A 26,436-nucleotide genomic window follows, 5' to 3' on the forward strand; every position below is an offset into this window, starting at 1 on the left:
ACATGACAAAGTAGGCATGGCATTTGTAATGGTGATGATGAAATGTATTAATCTAGTTGTCAGGATTTCCTACATGTATATGATAGCCATCTATAATATTGTTAGTGAAATTGAAAGTTGAAAAAAATAGAATGCTGAATTCAATGACCTGTTTTATCTATGACTTTCAATGAATAATGGGTAAATTGACACTGATGTCAACTCAATTTCAATGTTTTTTGGAACAACATTTGATATGGTCGTACTTGCGGCATTTTAGCATAAAATAACTAGTTCATAAATTATTGATTTATTTTCTTATTTTATAGGTTTTAGGGAATTATTACTTTTCTATATTGTAGTATTGTAGTATTGAGTATTCATATGTCTCTATTTAAAGTACTGAAATGGACATATATGTCACTGGATTTAATTGAATTGAAATGAAAACCTGTAGACCATATATCACAAGCTCCTAAAATTGGACTGCTTTTTAGCATTAATATTAGTATTTACAGCTGCATATGTTTCACCCGTGCAGTATGTGTTATCACAATGGAGAAATAACATACAATTTGGAATAATGAAAAAGATGGCGGTAAGCACTGAAGGTCAAGAGTATGACTTTTACTTTTAGTCGGTGTGATCAATAATCCAAAGATAAACTCTATTACCATACTTGTTATAATAGACACAAGATTGTCAAAGTGCTGTTTTTAGAGCACAGTTCATTGACAATCTGAATGTGGTTGAAATTTGCATGCATTACTTGGAGGAGTGTCATGCTGAATATGTGTTTGGTATACTAAGAAGGTTATTATTTGAAGGCCTTTCAGTCAAATAATCATTTAAATTTCATTGTTTGATACAGTAAGATCTGTCGTGTAATTTTCAGAGAATCTTCCATGTTATTATATTTGCAAAATAATAAATATTTATATCTGCTGAACTTACCATAATTAAACGTGCCTTGTACCTTTGCATTTCAGTACTTGACATACGTTATTACATTTGATACACAATAATGATAAATGAAAGAATATTACAAGACTTTGGTCAATTTGTGTATCTTGCTCCTAGTAACCAACATTATAATTTTGGTGAATCTAAAAGATGACACCTCAAACCCTGTGTAACACAGATAGTGTGTGTCAATATTTCATCACATCACATTATATCTTAATACTTAGGTTGAGTCTAATGCAACAAATGTAGTCAGCCCATGTCATAAATTGTTTAGTACTCACGTTGATCTTCACCTTGTCAAATAGTATTTGAATCATGCATATCAAGATGGACATGTCAAGTATCTTGTATAATTTCTAATGTTGTACATGTACAAATGTACAGTAGTATTCTTGTCACAACTAGAATTAGAAAGGTGTGAGAAGTGTGTGTGTGTGTGTGTGGGTGGGTGGGGGTGGGGCTTCATGTTTTAATTTCATGAAATGTATTCACCTAGCAATCTTGTCAGTGGTGATACATTTTATGTTGTAATTAATTTGTTGGTGGAAATGCAAGTAGGTCATCTGTGTAGGACATCTTTGCATAAATTTCTAGGACAGAGATAATGAAAATAAATGCTTGCGTACAAATTGAACTATTATACAGGTAGTCAAAGTAAAATATACAATTGGGTAACATTTTCCAATTAAAATCTCTTCTGACCCACCCAGGTCTTTAAATACATTGTACAAGAAACAGAAATAATCCAGGTCAGTGTCTGCTTTATGTCAAAATGTCTCCCAAATTTCTTTTTTTTTAAGATGTGTGATCTTATTACCATGATATGAAACTCTTGAGTCTTGTGAAATACTATCTTGCAAGCTACTTTCCCTAATGCATAATACATAAACTTCCTACATGTACATTTTGTATGTACACCTTGGCCATTCACCCTAGTGTACTTTGCTTGTCAATTCTGATTTGAATGCCAATTAATCATCTTAAGGTCTGCAGTGGCCATGTTTTCTCAAAAAGGTTAAGTTTGCCGAGACTACTGCATTCCCCAAGCTGAATAATTTTCAATATAGATACATGTAGCATTTCAAAGTCTGTGATGTCACCTTTAGTGTTTCATATTCTTGTAAATAAATTTGAATAAAAAATTATTTGAATATAATTTCTCTGGTTCAGATTTGCTACCACAAATACAAGTCTGTCTTTAGTTCGCATAATGCAACATGTGCCAGTCATGGATGAATTCTGTATTTACTGATTGCAAGAAAAACTTGAATCATATTTTACAAATTTAACAAATAATGGATACTTTATCATCAGCTTTGCTAAACTACATCAATAAATTGATATTAAAAAATAGTACATGTATGTATGTGTATGGTATAAAAACAGAAATGCTATCTGATATTCAAAACTAATCAGATGGGAGTAATCAACCCCAAAGAAATAGACAATTTGTTGTGAAGTACTGTACAAAAACTATAAACGTGTATGTTTCACATTGATGAAATTGTACTCTTTCAAAGGAATCCATTTAGTAAACTAGCCAGTGAGCCTAATAACACCAATTTATCTTCCCTTTGAGACACTACTTAGCAAAATATTTTCAAAGTTTTGATTACTGTCTAAATTGAAGTGTTTGGCGTCCTGCTATATCTGCTGTATGACTGTAATTACTGACATCCCATTGCGGACATCTGCAGTCAACCATGTCTGCTATGATATTGCTTGCAGTCATTGAGAAATACATGCATTTCAATTGAAGCCCTACCACTACATACTCATATTGTCGTTCTCTGTCCCTCACTAAACTAGCCTATCATACTCACAATTATGGAAATTGGTTTGGTCCAAGTCTTACTGCTAGAATACAAATCTCATATAGAGAAAAGGGTTGTGAAAATGTAATGTGTTTTAGTGTCCTGTACAGAGCTTTATAGATATTTACATTATGTATATTGTACATTATATTTTTAACTTCTACGATGCCAACTTTGGCTCTTACTACAATTTAGCTTACTGACTTTGAAATCTTTAGTGCATTGCCTGAAATATAGAAATCAAATATGGTACATTTCTGCATGCATGACACTCCTTCCACAAAGCACTACATTGTAGTACTGCTGGTCCCAGTAGATGGATACACATGTAGATAATGACAGCCTACCCTTGACTTCATGAAATGCAGTAAATGTCCATGCCTGTTTGGTGTTATTCCACCATGCGAACATATACATGCATCACTGAAAATCACCCACTAAGGAATGCTATATCATGGGAACCATGATTTTCAGTGATGCATGGTAGAATCACGTTGTACAGGGATGGACATTTTATTGCATTTCATGATAAAGTTAAGGTAGGCTATCAGTATCTATCCATCTAACATACGACTGTCGTATTTCAAGGAGTGGTAGATGCCGTGCTCCAGCAGCTAAAACCAATCGTTTTTAATCGTCTTTCGTCCCATCCGCTATCTCAGTTCTTAATAGCAATCATTGTCGCTCTTTTTAGTACTTTTTAGTATGTTGTGTAATATATGTAATGCTATCTTTTGTATTGCTTTTATTTTTGTTTGACCTGCAAGAACTGTCGTTTTAATTTCCCCTGGTGGGATGAATAAAGTAATTCTGATTCTGATTCTACATGTACAAGTCCTAAGATTGCCATGCTGGAGTACTATAACTTATACATTCAGCATACTGATATTTTATACACTACATGTACAACCACAGCTTTTGAAGTATGCAAATCACATCATATATTCATGTGTGTCGTGAATATGCAAGAGAAACCGTGTTCATTGATAGTACAAAACAGTATACAAATACACCCAAATGGCATATTAACAAGTACGTCATGTCAGTGAAAGTATGTATATTTAATTATGGTCAAGTGTTGTTTATAGAACTGTATAGTGGTGCAGTCATTTGGGTTTTTAATTCTGATCCTTAATCAGTGATTGTCCCTGAAATTATTACCTTTTAATACCAAGTAATTGTTATGCATGAAGTCATGTAGAACCATGTTGACTTCTCAGTTGATAATAATCATTGGTTATATACATGTACATGACTCTCTAACAGGGGACCATGCCTCAGTAAGTTGGTCTGACATAGAATAGCAATGACTTGCTTCACTCATATTCAGGCTTGTATGTTTTCATGACATGACTATTGCATATCTCTGTAAATACCATTTCTCAGGTTCATTATTTCTGATAATGCCAAATGTCCTGACATGTATACAAATGAGTAACAAGTCTAACTTCTAGAAGATCTTATCTTGTTAATGTATTGATCCAAAAAAAATTATGTTGTTATGTCACTGGTTACCATGGCAACATCATTATAGCCCCCTAGGTGGCAATGTACAGTATTGCATGCACTGCTTGAATTGCAAGATTCCCTGGTGTTATATTCAAAGTCAGGAAAAGTTTTGACTGTTTTTCATTGATTTCCGAAAGTGTTTCAGATGGTGTATGTATAGCTAACACTGATTTGTTGGTTTGTTGACTCAGTTGATATAGATTTCAGGAAGGGTTGTCTTTATGTGCTTACTGATCCCAATGAATCATGATATAAGGGAACTGGATTGCAATGTAGTACAATATGCCTGTATCAGAAGTGAATTTGAATATCAATACATCTAAGAATTCAGTGTCAGGTGTCAGAAATAATTTTTGGTGTGTGACATTGTGATATTAGTCTGGATGACTAGCCTGTGGTTAGTGAAGGTATAAATCATAACAATACTGTATAAGGACTAGACTATTGTGATATTGGAATTGGTTGCTTAATTAACACTATATGTATACCTGCATCACAAACCACCACAGTGAATGCCATGGATATTCACTCACAAACCACCACAGTGAATGCCATGGATATTCACTCACAAACCACCACAGTGAATGCCATGGATATTCACTCACAAACCACCACAGTGAATGCCATGGATATTCACTCACAAACCCCCACAGTGAATGCCATAGATATTCACTCACAAACCACCACAGTGAATGCCATGGATATTCACTCACAAACCACCACAGTGAATGCCATGGATATTCACTCACAAACCACCACAGTGAATGCCATGGATATTCACTCACAAACCACCACAGTGAATGCCATGGATATTCACTCACAAACCACCACAGTGAATGCCATGGATATTCACTCACAAACCACCACAGTGAATGCCATGGATATTCACTCACAAACCACCACAGTGAATGCCATGGATATTCACTCACAAACCACCACAGTGAATGCCATCAATATTCACTCACAAACCACTCTGAGTGAATGCCATGGATATTCACTCACAAACCACCAGAGTGAATGCCATGGATATTCACTCACAAACCACCACAGTGAATGCCATAGATATTCACTCACAAACCACCACAGTGAATGCCATGGATATTCACTCACAAACCACCACAGTGAATGCCATGGATATTCACTCACAAACCACCACAGTAAATGCCATCAATATTCACTCACAAACCACTCTGAGTGAATGCCATGGATATTCACTCACAAACCACTACAGTGAATGCCATGGATATTCACTCACAAACCACCACAGTGAATGCCATGGATATTCACTCACAAACCACCACAGTGAATGCCATAGATATTCACTCACAAACCACCACAGTAAATGCCATCAATATTCACTCACAAACCACCACAGTAAATGCCATCAATATTCACTCACAAACCACCACAGTGAATGCCATGGATATTCACTCACAAACCACCACAGTGAATGCCATAGATATTCACTCACAAACCACCACAGTGAATGCCATGGATATTCACACAGACTTGATAGATGTTTCTAAAAGTCTCCTGAATGTCACATTTCCCAGGATACATAAAGAAACATGTCCTTATATATGTGAATGTAATGTGGACTTTGTTCTTTAAATACACCAGACACTCGACAGACAGTTTGTCAAACAGATCCAGAAGACAGACATCATAAATAAACACACAAAATAAAAAATAAGAAGTCTTAGAGTAAATTAACATTAAACAGGTATATTTAACAATTCATGCAATGTGTTTTGTATAAATGTTATTTGAAGTAATTTTTATTATGATTTGAATATAAAATATCAAAAGGTAAGTTGTAGTGTCTTGACTACACATAGAGTACAAGTACATGTAGGCTATGGAACACTTCATTAAGTTTAATTTCTTGTAGTCAGAAATGGTGGGAAAGTAACCCCCCCCCCTTCCACCTCCATGGCCCTACTTTATGGTCCCTTCTCCCTCACTGTATACATTATTATTGCCTTCTATACAAATACAAAATACAGGTGTGATGTGTTATTGCCTCACCTGCATACATTGGACAAAAAATCAATACCTGCATGTTCCTGTTTGTCAAGCAATCCAGGGTATGACCTTTTAAGTTTTGAACATTTTGAACTTTGAAATGTTTACTCACATACTTCTTTTGAATGCTTGTTCATTGTACATACTGCATGTCATTCAGTAGTTGGGATGTTATACTCATTGCAAGTTTAGTAAACAAGTAAGGAAAAAAGAAACCATGTGCCTCTTATTGAAATATTTTCTATCATATTGTATCCTTTTGTTGCAAAAATATGATAACAATGCCATGGTGATCATTTGTTACTAAAATATGATAATACCATGGTGATCATTTGTTACCAAAATATGATAATGCCATGGTGATCATTTATTACTAAAATATGATAATACCATGGTGATCATTTGTTACCAAAATATGATAATGCCATGGTGATCATTTATTACTAAAATATGATAATGCCATGGTGATCATTTATTACTAAAATATGATAATGCCATGGTGATCATTTATTACTAAAATATGATAATGCCATGGTGATCATTTATTACTAAAATATGATAATACCATGGTGATCATTTGTTACCAAAATATGATAATGCCATGGTGATCATTTGTTACCAAAATATGATAATGCCATGGTGATCATTTATTACTAAAATATGATAATGCCATGGTGATCATTTATTACTAAAATATGATAATGCCATGGTGATCATTTATTACTAAAATATGATAATGCCATGGTGATCATTTATTACTAAAATATGATAATGCCATGGTGATCATTTATTACTAAAATATGATAACAATGCCATGGTGATCATTTGTTACCAAAATATGATAATGCCATGGTGATCATTTGTTACCAAAATATGATAATGCCATGGTGATCATTTGTTGAAATCTATGACAAAGTGCAAGTTCAGATAATGTGAGTTCCAAGTTCCAACCATGGGTAAACCCCATGTAAAAGTATTAGTAGATTTGTGAGTGTATATTTATTTTACATTTATAGATACGTGTATATCTGTGTTCCAACATTGGGTAATCAATGAAGGAAAGTGTATATAGATAATTGTAGATCTGTGAGTCACAAGATGTATCTTTAAATTTCCCTTGGTTTGCTTTGTTATGGCAATACCCAGGTATTCAAATATAACATCTGTTCTCCTAAGGTGTAAACCTCTAAAGTGTCATACTTGACAAAGGAAATAGACATGGATGGAAATGAACCAAATACTGACATGTACATATATTTCATCATCCTTATGTTTGACACTGCCTCTGAAAGTAAGCTGGTTGATTTCAATTAGACCTAGAGATATGGCATAAAACATTATTGATGAAAATGAAACATTTGTAAAAATTGGCATGATGTAGTTGTTGCTATGGTACCGATTAATGATGTAACCTCCATCACTGCTTCATGTAGGCTAAATTCACATGTAGTACAAACATTGTGTGGTACATTGTTATGGTCTTTGTGGGATAGCCTTGATGATAATCATTGATGAAAAGTTAACCTAATTTAATATAATCCAGAGATTTACCGTGGTCTTACCATTTCAAGTTATCTTAACATTGGTTTGGGTACCTTTAGTTGTATTTTTACATCTCAAGGCTTATCTAAATGAATTAATGAGTTGAATCAAGACTCTATGCCTAATTATTGTTTGTAGGGTTTCTATATTTGTGATTATACTCTGTGTGGTGGTAACCATGTGTGTATGCCATCATTTACCCCCTTGGATGATGGATGCATGGAGTTGGAAGTCTGTAGTAATTAATGCCCAGTTTTGTATCACAGTACCCCACCTTCAGTGTGTCCACTATAAAGCCAATTTGACTTACCACTGACGCAGACAATTTCTAGTGACGCACCAAAATTTGTTGTTCCTGTAACTCTTCCTCCCCTAACCGTATGTGGTGACTCACAAGAAATGCCAGTAATCATACTGACCCACAACAACAAAATTTGGCTATCATTAGAGGGCATGTATTATACGAACTCTTTTTGGTTACATTTTTTTCTAGCAAACAGGGTTTGTTTGTTTTTAATTTAGAAGCATGTATGTATGTATGTACATGTACATCGTACCTGGAGAATTGAGCTATTTGGTAAAGTGCATGTATGAAGTACATTGATTACAATTTCAGTTAATCTTTAGCTAAATGTTTCTTGGGAAATAAAGAGAGAAATGGAGAATTAGGGAATTTCAGATAGTTACCCTGGTGGTCAATATAATGAAATACATAATCACTGCCATGTAGTAGGTAATTAATTCTTACAAGGTTGCAGTGACAGTGTATATGTATCTTCATGTGCTCAAGGATATTTGATGGTTTTACATGTATTGATTGCTAATAACCCCCTGTGGCATTGAAGACATTGGTTATGATTAATATATGAAACTTGAATTAAGATTTGTGCAAAGTACATGTATGCTATACCCCCACCCACCCCCATTATGTTTGCTATCATGTCATATACTTGGATTGGATATTTTAAAACTAGTATTGCCTCCGAATTGTAGTTAATATATTGGCGTAGTACATTGTACATGTATGTTTATTACTATTCTCTTCAGTACAGCTTGATGGAATACTTTATGTACATGTATTCTTAATTATGTCTAGATTATATACATATATTGAGGTCAAAGGTTATTAAAAACACCAGTAAATATTGTTTATTTCATCTAAGCCGTCAACATGTAACTGTTACTGTGTTTCTAATACTAAAGGAAATTGCAAAATTCATTACAAAGCTTGTCAGTGACTCGTATGTGTGAGTACATGGTTGTGATGTCTGTCTGTGTGTCACTGTGTTTACACATAAAGTATGTTACACGTACAAATTTACTCTATGTATGTGTACACATATGGTTGTGATATTTGTGTATATCAAGGTAGATGTATTTGTGTGTGTACATGGTTATTATGAATGTGCATGGTGTGATGTGTGTGAATATTTCTATGGTTATGGAAAAAAAATCAACATTGTAGGAAAACAATCTTGATCGAGCGTGTGGAGCGTGATCAAAAATATGTGAGTCGTGAGTAGAGCATTAAGAATGGTGATCATTGTGAAGCAAAGTACATTAAACTTGAATGAAGAACACAACAACAGTAGATCAATCACATTCTAAATGCCTTCAACATCCCTTGTGTCAAGATAATAACACTTGATGAGTTGGTACAAGAAAAAACAAGCTGAACCATCATTTCAAATGAATACCAAATGTTTTAGTACTGACAATATCAAGAAGATTGAACATTTGTTAAATGGATATCATTTCCTTCAAACAATGTCACATCCTGTTCAGTGAAATCTGTGCACAACTGGGAAAATAAATTTTAAAAATTTGTATTGTTTATTTTTTATACCTATCATCATCATCATTATCATTATCATCATCATTATCATCATCATCATCATCATCATCATCATCATCATCATCATTATCATCATCATTATCATCATCATCATCATTATCATCATCACCATCATCATTATCAACATTATCATCATCATCATCATCATCATCATCATCATCATCATCATCATCATCATCATCATCATCATCATCACCACCACCACCACCACCACCACCACCACCACCACCACCACCACCACCATCATCATCATCATGTAGTCACTAAACTTACAGGACAAGTAAAATGATTCTTTCTAATCATTTGTTTATTTGTTCATATTTCAGAGGGTATACCACAGGTGCATTACTTTGGTCCATGTGGCAAGTACAATGCTATGGTATTAGAATTGCTTGGTCCCAGTCTGGAGGATCTCTTTGATCTGTGTGACAGGACATTTACGTTAAAAACAGTACTCATGATAGCCGTTCAACTTGTAAGTCATAGTCTTTCCTTAATTCTTTATAGCCTGAAACAACAGTCTTTAGGGTGTGTCTTTATTTGTGACTATCCATCTATCCCTCCAAATCTTGCACCAATAGGCCTTTCCAAAATTTACCATGGTGGCGCTCTACTTCCTGTCTGTGTGTACCTTGGGGGTATACATGGTATAGGTTACTCAGTTAATCATAGAGGACTGCTGCTTTCTGCGATGTCTGAACAGTATGAAAAACATCCCTGATTTACACTTCTATAGAATACCAAGAGATAAAGCTCTTAAGAAACGGTACAATGAAGTGATGATACCCCCAATCCGAGCGAGGGCACTGTATTCTCAATTTGCTGTTTGCAGTCTGCTATGGCCTATTTAGGATACTGACCATTTATGAATTAGTTGTTCCAATCTTATTGTATGTTGTCATAACAACCTAGAGCTGAAACTTCCCTACTGTAATACAGTGACTCATACGTGATATAATTATAGGTAAACTTTCTATTTGAATATTAAATTGACCTTAATCTTCACCTTCAAGTTCAAATAACAAATCAATTATTCTACTGAATCAGTATGACAATAAAATATTAGCCAATTTCATTCAAGCTATACAAGGTGACAAATTACACAAGATTTATTGATAGTCTCTTTGGGTGCATTTCATCTTTCTTGTTCATACATAGAGAGTGAGTGCATAGTAACGATTCACTTTACATGTTACAAGGGTGCATGTAAAGTAGGTAGTCATTTACAGTTATAAAATTGATAACTTGCACTGTTTTTATTAAGGGCTGTAGTAACCAGGTAAATCTACCCTGAGTTCTCCTGTCATTTTACCGAGGTTTCCCACCAAAATTATGGTACAATGTATTGGAAACTATGCCAGTTTTACCATATTCTTCCTTTCTATTACCATGGTTCCCATCAAAAACACTGACTTGTATTAAATCTAGGAAGTAGGTCTCCGACAGTGCTTAGAGTCGATCTTCAAGTATGATATTGACTTTTCTGAATACACAGTGTCTTTGTGAATACATTCAACAAGTTGATTTCACTGTTACAAATGTATTTGTTATTGACAAGCTGGTTTCTAACCTCATCTGATGTAGATATGAAAAATAAATGTCTACATGATCTACCTCTTTGTCCTGCTCCTTCATTCCTCTATCATCCCTTATATAAACTATACATAATCTAATACATTTGAGCCAATTATAACAATGTATGTGATTATTCCATCAGTATATTTGTCTTTTTTGATAGTTTTGTAATATTTATCCTCGGTTAGTGTGCCTAGCTATTTCAGTAAATATACACATTATACAGTCACTTTCTTGTTTCATCATCATCATTAATTAAAGTCGATTTCTTCCCGGTGGGGGTGGGGGTGGGGGTGAAGGTGTCACCAACTGTCCTTCTTTCCATGTGGCAATCACATTCCTCCATTTCTGCCTGTTCCCATAGTCATTGATGTTTAATCAAATCTGTTTACATTGTCCTTCCACCATACTCTTCCATGTCAGCTTTGGTCGCCCTCTCCCTCTTTTTCCATCCACCTCCAGATTCCATGCCCTCTTCACTCCATCTCTCTCATCTTTCCTCAGCACATGTCCACACCATCTCAGAGAGCTATGCCTTGCTACCTCTACAATTGACTCACATAGACCTAGCCGTTCCATTAGCACCTCTGAGCCAACCCTGTCACTCAATATGACACCACATATCTTTCTAACCATAGCTCTCTCTGCTCTCCTCAAGATACCCTCTTCCACTGCTCTCATCACCCATGTTTCTGCCACATATGTCATAACTGGTCTCACACATGAGCTGCCTATTTGAAATAAGAAACAAGTTGATAAAAAAACAAAAACATGAAAAAACATTGAGCAAACCATGACATTTATTATAACAGGATTTTGTGATTTGATATATTCAAAATGATTTGTCAATAACAAATAGTTAAAGTATTATTAGTAAGATATGTTCAATTGCAAATTTGTTGCCGTTGATTAAAGTAGTGGTTAGTAAATCTAATAATAAATTCTATACTGTTATGAACTATGTGGTTGGTAAGAACAGCACTATGAGGTAGTCTCATTATTTCATGTATGACTTGGTTTAGATGTTGGGGACCACACATTGTTTAATTGAATTACTAATTGTTGCTACCTTGGAGATTCAGCAACAGACAAAATTTTGCCATCTCAGAACTGGAACTGTGAAGCCACTCCTCAGAGTAACACCCCCCAGAGTGATGTTATTACCATAGTTACCTACATGTACTGGAGTAATCTATCACAAGAAATGCTATTAGAACACAACCACAAAATATTTGTGAACAATTCTGCTGATTTTAAAAACAGAAATAGATATTTTCATTTATTGATCTATTTGTTTTCGTTACTCTGGCTGATTTTAAGTGAAGTAATTCCGTGAATTAAAAATGTTATTTAGGCTTTTACATTGATTAGTTTTGCTGCCTACCTGTCAAAGGTCAGAGAGTCATGCATTTGGTATAATATATGCATGCATGGTTGTATTAGCTTGCAGCAGTACAGATATCCATTTTGGCATAGAGGTGAAAGACGGGGCAATATTGACATAAAGTATATTTCATGTATCACTGATACCAAAACATGAGACTCTGAATGTGTACATAAAATGGAACTATTCATTTGTGAATTGGTCGGAAAATATTATTTACAAGTTGGCTTTTTGAGGAGAAATTGCATTTCACGCAATGATACATACATAATCAATATTCACAAACATACAAACATATTATCACATGTAAATGTATTACGTAGGCTACATTTCAGACATCAAAAATTCCACATTTAACTGAGGTGCATATTTCTATCAAGGTATGAAACCATGGACATGGATTGACAAGTATTGTGATATCTAGGTTGTGCAACATCATGCATGTTAGGAAGACAGACATAGTCCTTTATTTTATTTAAATATCACCAGACGTTACTCAAACTAGTTTGATTTCATTCTTTTATTTCAACAGATATCAAGAATCGAATATGTCCATAGTAAGCACCTTATATACCGAGATGTGAAACCAGAGAATTTCCTCATTGGGAGGCAGTCAGCAAAGACACAAAATACAATATTTATCATAGACTTTGGTCTTGCAAAAGAGTACATAGACCCAGAAACAAATAAACACATACCTTACAGGGAGCACAAGAGTTTGACAGGGACAGCAAGATATATGTCAATAAATACACATTTAGGAAAAGGTAAGTAGACATTTTTGTGATAGCCCAGAGACTTGGCTATCTGGCTTGGAAATGTTGTTTGGAAGAATATATTGTTAAACCAGTATGCCAAGTCTATGGGCTATACTGTCAAAACAGTATGTCAAGTCACATAGCCAAGTCTATGGGCTTATACTGTCAAAACAGTATATCAAGTCAGATAGCCAAGTCACTGGGCTATACTGTCAAGCCAGTATGTCAAGTCAGATAGCCAAGTCTCTGGGCTATACTGTCAAAACAGTATGTCAAGTCAGATAGCCAAGTCTCTGGGCTATACTGTCAAAACAGTATGTCAAGTCAGATAACCAAGTCTCTCAGCTAAATTGTCAAGTCAGTATGTCAAGTCAGATAGCCAAGTCTCTCAGCTAAATTGTCAAGTCAGATAGCCAAGTCTGAGTGAGTGACAACAGTGAAGCTATATTGCTTTTGAATCTGTTGTAGTAAATAAATCTGCATTCTAATGTATATGTGTACTTGCTATATAAATTCATCATAATCTACCTATAAAGTATTGAAAGTAAATAATAGCAACTGAGAAAAAAGACCTGTCACTCACAATCATAATCTATCCATTTGTTTTGAAAATTTAAAAAAGTACAAAAAAGGCAGCAAAGAAAAACAACATGTCACTCACTAAAATAGATAGCAGAGAACCTTTTTTGTGATTATATAGTAGTCTTTAGTTACGACCTTTCCAACCTCAATTTCCTGTAAACAGGATGACTGTATTATGCTAGCTGTATGGATCAAGGCCTGCAGTGCCTAGATAGGGGTCAATGTGTTAAATGCTTTTAGATGGGAAAGTATTGGCTTCATAATAGATGGGTTGTGAATGGTCAATTAGCGTACATTTGAAGCATTTTTGTAGAAATCCATGTGGAAATCATGGTGGTCACATTTTTATCGTACACTGCTGTAAGTAGAGAAAATCATCTCAAATTCCCATGGTTTTGTACTGTATGTACACTACTATGATATACATCCATGTATTGTGCATAGGGGTGTGTAGACATAGGACAGTTTTCATGGATTGTTGTCTGGTACAAGCTCCTCTGTATGTAAATACACATAACATGAAACCTAGTGACGTATAGCCATCGATAGCAGACTGCTGATTGGCTAAGAAAGGGGCGATGACATAGTGGTTAAAATGTTAATTTGCATACAGAGCAGTTAGTATGGACTTCTTGTTCAGTCTTTTAGTATAGAGCTCGGGCGCATATTGATACATTTGTAGTAGCATGATTTGTGTGATATTTTCCATAGGAAAACAACATCTAAGCAATATTACGTCTCCCTGTGGTATCGAGTACAATTTTGTCAAGGTTACTGCATATAAGGAACCTTAATAACAGAACAGCGTCCAAAGGAAGTCTTTAGACCTAAACTGGGTTCTTTTATGAGTTGTCTTGACAACATTGAAATGGGAAACTGTTGTTGTTTGCACTACCACATTCACCTCTTGTAAAGGTCGCTCACATTTAAACTTTGATTGGGGCATAGCACTTTTTGACTTTGCAAGGTTTTGACCAAGTAATGACAGAGAAATCATTTTTAAAATATACTGTAGATTCCTATATGTAACATAGTACTCTTGTGTTCTTTAGTAAGCCCAAGAACTCCTAGAAAAATTTGAGAAATAATTAGATGTTATCCTCAATATTTTTCTTTATTCAGCCAAGGAAAATATGAGTGACCTAAGGGGCCTTGTCACTATGAGTTGCTAGATGAATAGTGACAACCCTTAGGTCATGAGTATTTTGTGGTTGAATGAAGAAAAATATCGGGGAATAATATAATTATATCAGCACCAGTAATATCAAAGACAAATCGGGGAAAGCAATGGCAATTTTGAATGTTTTGACTCGTATTTCAAACACTGCAGAACCAGTGACGTAGACACGCATTTGACCAGAGTATATATTGCATATTTTGTGTTCAACTTGGTTCATGCATGGTATAATGTATGATATGACGTATATGAAAGTACAGGGAAAGGGTTATCCATTGGACGAGTGACTCAATAACTGGGGGAAATATAGAGGATGTTATTAGTGACTTGATATGTATAAACCTTGTGGCTGTACACTCTGTACCACATGTCCATTTATTGCCTTAGTTTGGGAAATTGTACAATGTATAACGAAATGCCGATAGAACCTTGCTAGTATAATAGTAATGAAATGCTGGATGATACATGGTACATATATCTGCAGGGCTTTGTAGGAGACACACTTCAATTAAAAAACGTCTGATTTTACAAATATATATTTTTCATTTCCTCCTTTGTAGTTAGGGGTATAAATATATATCTTACAATTCTCCAAGAAGTAGAAAAATTAGGAATTAAACAACAGGTTTTCTAGCTTACTTGTCGTTTCCAGTAATTTCCTCTTAAATACTAAGTATGTATTAGTTACACTAGTTAATTATTTTTAGGGTATCATTGTATTTTGGCCAACATCACTGTGTATTAAGTTACATGTTCTCACAGTCAGAACTCTTTCAAATGGAATATTTTCACACTGCATGGAAGTTTGTATCTGAATGGATGGATATATGATAAAAGTGAAGAACTGTAAACTTGTTTAACATTTGCTAAAAAAACAACTTAGTGATTTATATATATATATATACAGTATCATGTCATCATCTTTGCATCAAAGGTGAATTTCATTTCAGAAAATAAAGGAATTTTTGAGCTCTTCAGCCTCTGGAGAGTCATTTCATGATTTTATACATCCCTTTACATTACATTATGTGATTGACAAGAAAAACAAACAAGTTGAAATTTGTTCCTCATTCATAGTTTATATGTTGGTTGGTCCTTGTCTTTGACATAGTCTGAAGGGAGTCAGCAGACAGGCATATTCATAAATATCCCCACACAAAACTTCTGCTTAGTGTTGTTGAAGCACCCTTAGGTGTAGTCTGTAAGATACAGACATTCATGCAACACTATCAGCCAGCATAACTCAAGAAGCCTGATAGGGGTGAACAACACGACGTATCTTAAAGTCTACCTTATGTCAGGAGTGTTTCCCTCAGCTGAATGAGTTATAATATTGGTATAGGGGAAAATATCCTGATGTTTGTTAGTGTTTTCACATCGTAGTTTTAATTAGGAAAAAAGATAATGAATAATAACTGTCCATGTTTTGGTAAATTGGAAAACCAAAGTATATTTAGAGTATTCATTGTATGTTCCTCTTTACCCATCAGAACAAAGTCGGAGGGATGATTTAGAAGCTCTAGGCCATATGTTTATGTACTTTTTACGGGGAAGTTTACCATGGCAAGGTCTGAAGGTAGGTTGATGTTAATGTCCTGTGTGTATGTGAAAGTTGAACTACTCGAGATAAATAGCATCATTTTATGGAAACTACACAAATATCAGTCGGAGAAGTAAAATCCAACATGTCTCGTTCTTTAGCCTCAAGCGAAAAAAAAAGCTATGTTCATAAAAGTCCCTTTTTACAGACCTTGGTAAGTTCTAATTGTGTAGATTCTTATACTCTTGTCTATCAGAGATGAAGAAATACTCCATACATGTATATTTGCATACATTTTGAGCACAATTAATTAACCTGTACATAAACTGTACAATTGTGCTACAACATCGTTGGTCTTATTTTTTTCTTTTCTGAATCTAGGCAGACACATTAAAGGAAAGGTACCAGAAGATAGGAGATACCAAGAGGGCGACGCCAATTGAAGTACTGTGTGAAAATTACCAAGGTACGAAAAAAGGAATTTTCAAATATATTATGGCTACAGATAAATTTTGATATTGAAATAAAAACTTAATGTGACAAAATGGAATATCCTATCCTAGTTGAAGCCAATAGTAATGTGATCTCATTTGGAAATTAACCCATGTATAGGAAATACATATATGATTATTTATATAACTTAATGCATGGAGCTGACAAATAAAACTTAACACATATCTCCATATAAATGTATGCTAAAATAGAAAAGTCACTATGACAATTTTATTAGGGGAATAACTTTAATGTTTTGGAAATAAGAATTATTATTATCTATGTGTGTGGATTAAATATTTAGTGAGAATGTCCAAAAAAGGAAGTTAGTGTGTAGTGTAAAAAAAAATATAGCAGAGAGATGTGAGATAAATGTCTACTAAAGTGAAGAATACTTGGGTGTCAGTATAAGTACTTGTTGATGTAGTCAGTCAGCTGTGACTGGAAACCAATTTACTGCTTGGATGATAGACTTCTTTGCCTTAAGTCTTTCTGCTATTCTTCCTTTCTAAAGCATGATTGATTTACTATCCATGATGGTAGACCTAGTTGGTTTGATTGTCAACTGTATTCTATAGTTTGTACCAAATATGGAACTGTAGTATTATATACCGGTAGTTTGTACCAAATATGGAACTGTATTTTATAGTTTGTACCAAATATGGAACTGTATTGTATAGTTTGTACCGAATATGGAACTGTATTGTATAGTTTGTACCAAATATGGAAGTGTATTGTATAGTTTGTACCAAATATGGAAGTGTATTTTATAGTTTGTACCAAATATGGAAGTGTATTTTATAGTTTGTACCAAATATGGAACTGTACTGTATAGTTTGTACCAAATGTGGAACTGTACTGTATAGTTTGTACCAAATGTGGAACTGTACTGTATAGTTTGTACCAAATATGGAACTGTACTATACAGTTTGTACCAAATATGGAACTGTATTGTATTGATACTGTTTGACAATGTTTACAGTGTCCTGGAAACAATAACAAAGGCACCAGGTCTGACTGTAATTTCTGAACTTGATATGATAGAAATAATACTCAAAATCACTGTACTTAGCACAAAAATAATATGAAAACAGCCACTCAACCAGACTCACAATTCTTGCCTCTTGGTCAGAAACTAACAAGTAGAGATGGTGTTGTTTGTCTCTTAGCCCTCTGGTAAAATGTTTGTAGGGAAAACACTCATTGAACGGATACACTCCAGTATTAACATGACAATATGTGTAGCTTTATTTTATATTTGATGTCAAGGAAAATTGACAAGGTTTTCACCCAAAATTAGATGAAGTAAAAATAGTGAGACGATTGACAGTTGTCTCCTCATCAAACTCAAACTATGGTTTTTCAAAATGTAGTATGGTACACATTAAATGTATGTACTGTATGCTTTCATAGTTTTCTAAAAACAAATATCCAGTAGTTTTATTCTTTCATATCAACCTAATGGAATACTGAGAACAACTTGCCATTACTTAAACTTATTTCTTTCCTCATTTCAGAAATGGCAACATATCTTCGTTACGTGAGGAGACTTGATTTCTTCGAAACGCCCGACTACGACTATTTACGAAAGATATTTCTAGATTTAATGGACCGCAAGGGTTGGATGAATGACTATGAATTTGACTGGACAGGAAAACAGTTGGTAAGTGTGATGATATCATTTGATTGGAGTTACAACTATGACCCCATAATGCTTTGTCCAAATGTCTCTTGTTTTGTCTTATGTCCCAAGCATAACATAGATTTCAAGTTCATGATTCTAATTCAAGTACCACTAATTTTCTTTTTCGCAGAATACGCCTGCAGGGTCATTCCATTCCAATGATGGGGGAGCGATATCATCACCAATGCCAAGAGATGTAGGAGCCAGGGAGAGGCACCACCAACCCAGGGTGAGAACTGAGAGACACACAAACACACATAAATAAATTTTGCTATGAAAAGTTTTGCCGTACTTGAGCAATTTTAATTCAAATTAAACTTCTTGAAAATAGCCACTAAGGTGTGAAAGTATTCAAAGATTCACGTCAGTTTTGTACTCATTTACTACTTATTTATTTACTCGTCTACAAACTAGACGTATGGGCTCGTTTTCTACAATCGCTCTCCACCATATAGTCAAATGGTTTTTAGCACCACATTCCATTCTAACCACCAACAGCAGTAGTTTAATGCTATTGGAGAGTCCATATAAACACGATGGTGTTATCATGTCCTCACATGACTTTCTTTTAAGACTTGGTTGAATTTGTAGTAAACTGAATGAAGTAACTAATTACAACTACCTGTCAGTGTGTGATGGAATACTACTGACATGAGTGGTTCACCCTTTCCCAAGCAGCAGATTTCTGGTCGATTTTGTCTTTTTGACTATACGTGGAGAGAGATAGTAGAAAATGAGTGTACACATATAGTTTCTAGACTATTTACTCCTGTACTGTGGCTACAAATATTTCTGTTTTGTCCTTCTCAAATCAATTATTTACCTTCATTAAAATATAAACTTACATGTGATAATATGCAATCTGGAAAATAAAATGAATTTGGGGATCATTAACAGGAAACTAAAATAAATTTTCATTTAATTTCAGGATCGGGGTGGTCGACTTGGGGCCTGGGGAGAGCAACAGGCTCACATAAACCAGCAAAACTTACAACCACATCTAACACCAGCTGACAGGCATGGCGGGTCATGTCAGGTTGTAAGTTCAACCAATGGTGAACTAGCAAATGATGATGCCACTGCTGTACATTCTAATGCTCCAATAACTGCTCCACAAGAAGTGGAAGTAGTCGACGAATCAAAGTATGTGTAAGTCATTACTCTTCTTTCCAACCTTTTCCATTCTCTCTCTCACCTTTGCACTCTGAACTTCAACCTTCAGTGAGTCACTCATGTATTAAAGTCAGTCTTTCTATCAATCCCACCACATTTCTATAAAGTAGTCGTTGATGGCACTCTTCACATTCTCCTACACCAACTACTTGTAGTACATTGTATACTCTTAGTGCTGTTACTATATTGTGACTGAAGTTGCTGCACATGTTATATTCAGCATATTTCAATAATGGTTTAGTGGAGTGTGTGAAATGACGACAACAAACATTTTACACGCTATATTTCTTTGTTACTTGTACATTTCAACATTCCTTTTAATTTACTCAGATATTATTATAATCCACATCTCTTTAGTTCTTTTAGTTAAACATAGACAACTACCATTTGAATTGTTATGTGTACACTTTGTTGAATTTTGATATAAGATTCAAGATTTCATGAACCTATCTATCACGATTTGAATGCACTTTGTCATTTTGACTAAAATAATGTATGCTAGAAATTAAAGTGATCTGACTGCAGAAATCCTACATTTGATTATTGCGTTCTTACAGATTGACTTTCGAAAAATCTAAAGTTTGACGTAAAATTACTTAAAGGGAATGGGTAGGGTTGAGGCAGAGGTGGTAATGAAGACATTTTGTGTGTGATTTTATTACTGTTTGTCTTCACTGAGTTGTTGAGAGAGATCATGTAAAAACTCTTGTATTAAAGATATAAACTTGAAACATGGCAGTGTTGTACCTTGCCAGTATGTATATCAATCATGCTCTTTACATATTACTTGTGTAATGATGTGTTCATTTACATAATACATATGCATATCAATATGCTCATTTACATAATGCACTTGTATCATGCTCATGTACATGCTTATGTATAGTATTGTGCTAATTTGCATAATAGATATTGGTATATCAGTGCTCAATTACATTATCAAAGCATGTGTACATCAGTGTGCTCATATACAGAACACTATCACTGGTGACTGCTTATTTACATAATTCACATCTATATTAGTGTGCTCATTTACATAATTCACATGTATAGTAGTGTGCTCATTTACATAATTCACATGTATAGTAGTGTGTTCATTTACATAATTCACATGTATAGTAGTGTGTTCATTTACATAATTCACATGTATAGTAGTGTGTTCATTTACATAATTCACATGTATAGTAGTGTGTTCATTTACATAATTCACATGTATAGTAGTGTGCTCATTTACATAATTCACATGTATAGTAGTGTGCTCATTTACATAATTCACATGTATAGTAGTGTGTTCATTTACATAATTCACATGTATAGTAGTGTGTTCATTTACATAATTCACATGTATAGTAGTGTGTTCATTTACATAATTCACATGTATAGTAGTGTGTTCATTTACATAATTCACATGTATAGTAGTGTGCTCATTTACATAATTCACATGTATAGTAGTGTGCTCATTTACATAATTCACATGTATAGTAGTGTGTTCATTTACATAATTCACATGTATAGTAGTGTGTTCATTTACATAATTCACATGTATAGTAGTGTGCTCATTTACATAATACATAGACATATCCCAACCTAAACCTTGTTCTGTATTAATCTTACACACTATCTTTAAATTTCTGCAGGTGTTGCTGTTTCTTCAAGAGAAGGAAAAAGAAGAGCAGCAGTCGAAGAAAGTGACTGATTTCTCAAGACTACGAACTTGGAAGTCTGTTGGCTGGAAAGACTTCACACTAGAAGTCAAGGTGCTTTAGAAGAATGTGATTTGTAACATTTGCAAAATCTGCGTAATATTACAAAAGCAGATGTATTTGCATATGAACCGATGATAGTCTTTTTGAATGACTTTTACAGAAATGAGGACTGCTCCAGATTTTTCAATGCCATCAGAAAGTGTGCACGTTTATTTTTTTTTTTTAAATCAGTTTTGATTTGTTTTGTCTCATTTTGTGTTCATTTTTTGAAATAAAGGAACTGCCAAATTTTAACCAAAGGCTTTACTTATCCGTAATGGATACTGCACCCCAGTAATTGGTTCACTGAGAACTTCAGTCAACAAAATATTACTGTAAGATTATAGGGTGTTTCAGACCGAGTGGGCACAATTTACACTGAAACTGAAGCTTTTTGGTGTGCAGGAATATAAATAGTAGGAGATGATAACGATTGATGAACACATGTCTTGACTCTTAATGATTGATTTAAACTTGTACATACTTGGTAAACTTGGCACTGTTGCTATACATTGTACATTTGGAAACAAAGACAGTTGTAGGTCAGACACTCTCTGACCTTTTTTTTGTCATGGTTGGAGTCCTGGTTTCATTCACTTATACCTTGTAGATGTATTTTCTTCACATTGTGTTTACATTCTTTCTGTTTTCGTATTCTCCATATTCAATTCACAGAAAGCAGTCCCTCACTGTGATAACCCAGAGTGGCTCAAGTCCACATCATGTAGGGTTTCCATGAATGTGAGAGTTTTGAAAGGACTATGATTAAACAGAAAGGTTCTTGCAAAATGATCAGCAGGCTGCCATCATTACTTAGGCTGATCAAGTTGTGCCTTTCGTCAAGGTGGAAGGTTCTGTACAAGATTACTGTTTTAACAAAAACATGCTCTTTAGACACAGGCCCTAAAGAATTGCACAAATGGAAAATAATTAGACTTGTAAATTATTTGATTGCACGATTTTAGACGTTTGTATATCTTCCAGTGATTGCATCCGGTGGTCAGTTTTTTGAATGTTCTGTAAAAATTAAACAGGCAGGGATTTGAAAGAAGGAAATCATTACCTGTGAAATGTATGTCACTAAAATTTTGCCTGATTCTGCCTGTGAGGGCGCTTGTCCTCAAATAAATGAATGCAGCTATAATATTATGCTTGCTGTTGTATTTACAATTTACCTATGGTATTTTGTCAGTACTGAAATAATAAAATAAACAATAAGGGATACAAATACAAGTGGATGAAAATATTACTGGTATCCATATAGTATAAAAATTGCATGATGTTGACGTGTGTTCTGTAACATTGAAAGTAAAATTATGACCCAATACTTTTTACATATTAATGTGTTTTGTTACTAGAGTGCTATTACAAAAAGTACAAAGACAGCACTTCTAGATTTCATTTGTTGATAGCAAACAAGCGTTAGGTTTTGCAAATATGCACATGTGTGCCATGGCCATTTCAAAGGGTATTAAAGCAACAATGTCACTGGGTTTGTACAGTACCTAGTAATAACAGCAACTATGCTGCTTAGTTTCCATTTGAGCTAAGACTTTAGGTTTTCAATAGTTTTTCATTTTATATGATACAAAGCACAATCAAAGTATTCACTAGTCCTGGTGACTGGTTGATATGTAGCGATCTTTACTGGAAAAAAATTTCAAAACTGTACTTGTGAATATAATTATGTTTGATAATGATGATGATAATAATAATGATAACAAACCCCTGGAGTAATTCCAGTGAGAACAATGTATTCTTAATGTCTCAAATTTACTGCTGTGTTTTTTTGGCAGCAAGGGCTCATTTGTAGAACTTGCCTAGAATCAGTTTTATAACGTAACATTGTCAAACGAAAGAGTTGTTAATTCCTTCATCATTGGCCATGTATGTGTAGTTGTAAAGTACTATTCTTCCATCCCAGGTGTCCAGTGTCAACATTTGTTGTAATCTTTGTTTGTTTTGTCTAACGACTCAATTTGAAGAAAACTTGTATTTTGGCATTCCATTACCACAGCCCTATATGACAGTATTTCTGTCATCAGACTCGTCTTTGTAAGGTCTTAAGATGTAAATGTCTAGTCTTTGAAACAGAATAATCACAAACTAATTTACAAGTCAATACATAATTAGAACTATAGATCATAGATCTCTCCCCATCAAGTACTGAATGCCCAAAATTTTAAACACATTTTCATGAAAACATTTTCTTTGCATATGCAATTTTTCAAAGGAGAATTTACCTAGTTTTAAGCATTACAGACAAGATGAACATTCTGTTAAACTGTTTCTCAACCTTCTTGTAATAGATTAAAGTCCTAATGGAGGGTTCCATGCCACTCAGAGTCTAACCAAAGCCACTCAAATTTTAACTTCTTAAAAAAGAACTTGGCAGTTAGGGTTAGGGATTTTAACATGTGCATCAGACTATATTGTAAAATTTAATGCCAACCTGAATGTGCTTTGATGTGCTATTTAGGGAAGTTGAAGTTGTTCCTGCCGTAGGTGCTGTAATATTATTTTGAAATTTACAAGCTTTATATAAATGAATATTAAAACCAAGATGTCCAGCTCTGTGTTCATATTTTCTTTTTAAGTTTCCTTTTAGCGTTGTTTCTTTTTGTTGGTATGTTTTAGAAATAAGTTGTATAAATAGTGTTGTTTGTTTTCATCCAGATCCCTTTCCCACCCATAAAAGACAAAAATTTTGAGGATGTATATGATCAAATTCTGGTGTGTTTTTTCAGCCAGAGATTGATCACCTAGGAGTTTCATTCCGGTTTTATGCTGTATTCCAATTTCTGTTCAAGGAAATTTGTAAGACAAAAATATGCTTGACCTGTTGAAGGAATGCTATTACAAAAATACTAGCAACTAAGAATTCTTTCTGTCGTTATTTGTGAAACTTGAAATGTGGCGATGTAATTGTGTTTACAGAGTATATTTTCATGTTGCTTGTATACAAGCGATATTACACCCTCCCAAGACGTCTTCTGTTTATAAACAAAAAGATTTTTCTGTGTAGATGTATTATACATAAAAAAATGATGAGATGTTAAATTTTTTTATCTTTCCTTATTTCTTTCAATGACTGTTTACAAGAGGATTACTTTTTCTACAACTATGTCTCCTGTCAAGTTTTTATTTCCTGCAAAAACAAGATTTTTGGACATTTCCTGTACAGGGGAGAAGTTGCATATATGAAGAGGGATGGGGACGTTAATAAGTTTGCAATGTGGTCTGCAACATTCTTCAAGATTTTACAGACTAGGGGAGGGGATGGGGAGGGAGGGGGATGTTTGTGTCTGGAAGACATTGAAAAACTTGTAGATAGAGATGTCAAAGTAAATTAAAGAAAAATCATGCATTCATAATTTTGTGAGTTGTGTCTCTGAATATCCATGGGATAGGGTGTGTGTGTGTGTGTGTGTGTGTGTGTGTACGTGCGCAAGAAAATACTACCCCAATCTCATACCATTCCAATGTTTTATGTCCATTTTAAACTCGTTGATAAGTTATCTATGTACATGTATACGAGCATGTCTACTATTGAAATAATGTACTGTGTTTATATATATATTCATCCATACACACACACCCATCCATACATCCATCGATACACACACACACACACCCATCCATCCATCCATCCATATATACATACATACATACATACATACACACATACATACACCATTAAAATCTGGTGTGAAATATGGTTGTTTGGCAGAGCTATAGATATAGAAAGGGAGTGGGCCTAAAACAAAAGAGTAACTTCATGTAATCGTTATTAATACTAATATGGTAACCCCGAATTGAAACAGTCCTTTACAAAATCACTGATACACTATTAATAAATCAATACAGTAACCCAGGACTGAAACAGTTCTTTACAAAATCACTAATACACTATTCAAATCAATTTTATAACCAACTTTATTGAAAACTATATTGACTAAAAAATATGTTACTCCTGTGACACTATTTTCAAAGATTCATAAAAATAGATTGTTAGCATATATATGATCTTACAAAAGTAAAGAGTACATGTAAAACTTGGCAGTTTATTAACTCCTGTTATTTGTATATCATACTGGTATTTTGAATTATAATTAAACTTAAAAGTTGTTACATTTTTAAATAGCTGAATCTGATAGCAATTTTGATGTGCTTTCACAGCTGTTGATATTTGGTTATTGAGACTACTGTGGAAGTCAAGGTAATAGACAAACTAAGTAAGACAGATGAACTAAAACTGTTCTTGTTGCATGTGATAGCTTACTCAAGTGGATCATGATAATAGTCTTGCCTTGGTTATGTGGATATAATCACGTAATCAAGATAGTGTAAACACTAAATAAGGTTGAACAGAAAGCTTTGTCACTTTGGCTACTAGATATGCAACCTTATATATAGTGTGAGTGTAATTACATCAACATGTTGCAACAATAGGTTTAGTTTGTGTCTATCTTATTAGTTTGTTTAGCTCAATTTCCAGAGTATTAAGTTTCTTAATTATCTTTTTTTCTGAAGTCTCAAATATAATAGTGACCCAAAGATATATCTTGTTGGTCCTATTACTCAGTGTAAGATGTGGCAGGATATTGGAAATTCATAAACAAAATCACAGAAAGTA

At 34.2% G+C, this 26,436-nt stretch overlaps 1 protein-coding gene across 3 annotated transcripts in view; it reads left to right on the forward strand.

Moving 5' to 3' along the window:
- LOC144443828 (casein kinase I-like) overlaps positions 1 to 25,075 on the forward strand; it is a 52,072-nt gene extending 26,997 nt beyond the window's left edge. For 2 of the 3 annotated variants that reach the window (XM_078133389.1, XM_078133387.1), the window contains exons 5-12: positions 10,017 to 10,165; positions 13,182 to 13,416; positions 16,657 to 16,742; positions 17,088 to 17,172; positions 18,716 to 18,861; positions 19,013 to 19,111; positions 19,811 to 20,031; positions 21,693 to 25,075. In XM_078133389.1, the coding sequence (XP_077989515.1) occupies positions 10,017 to 10,165; positions 13,182 to 13,416; positions 16,657 to 16,742; positions 17,088 to 17,172; positions 18,716 to 18,861; positions 19,013 to 19,111; positions 19,811 to 20,031; positions 21,693 to 21,747 (1,076 nt within the window). In that variant the 3' untranslated portion in view covers positions 21,748 to 25,075. The remainder of the gene's footprint in view (positions 1 to 10,016; positions 10,166 to 13,181; positions 13,417 to 16,656; positions 16,743 to 17,087; positions 17,173 to 18,715; positions 18,862 to 19,012; positions 19,112 to 19,810; positions 20,032 to 21,692) is intronic. The other variant, XM_078133390.1, reaches the window with a different exon arrangement.
- The last annotated feature ends 1,361 nt before the right edge of the window (positions 25,076 to 26,436 follow it).

This window comes from Glandiceps talaboti, chromosome 12 (genome assembly GCF_964340395.1).
Source record: "Glandiceps talaboti chromosome 12, keGlaTala1.1, whole genome shotgun sequence".
Classification (NCBI taxonomy): domain Eukaryota; kingdom Metazoa; phylum Hemichordata; class Enteropneusta; family Spengelidae; genus Glandiceps; species Glandiceps talaboti.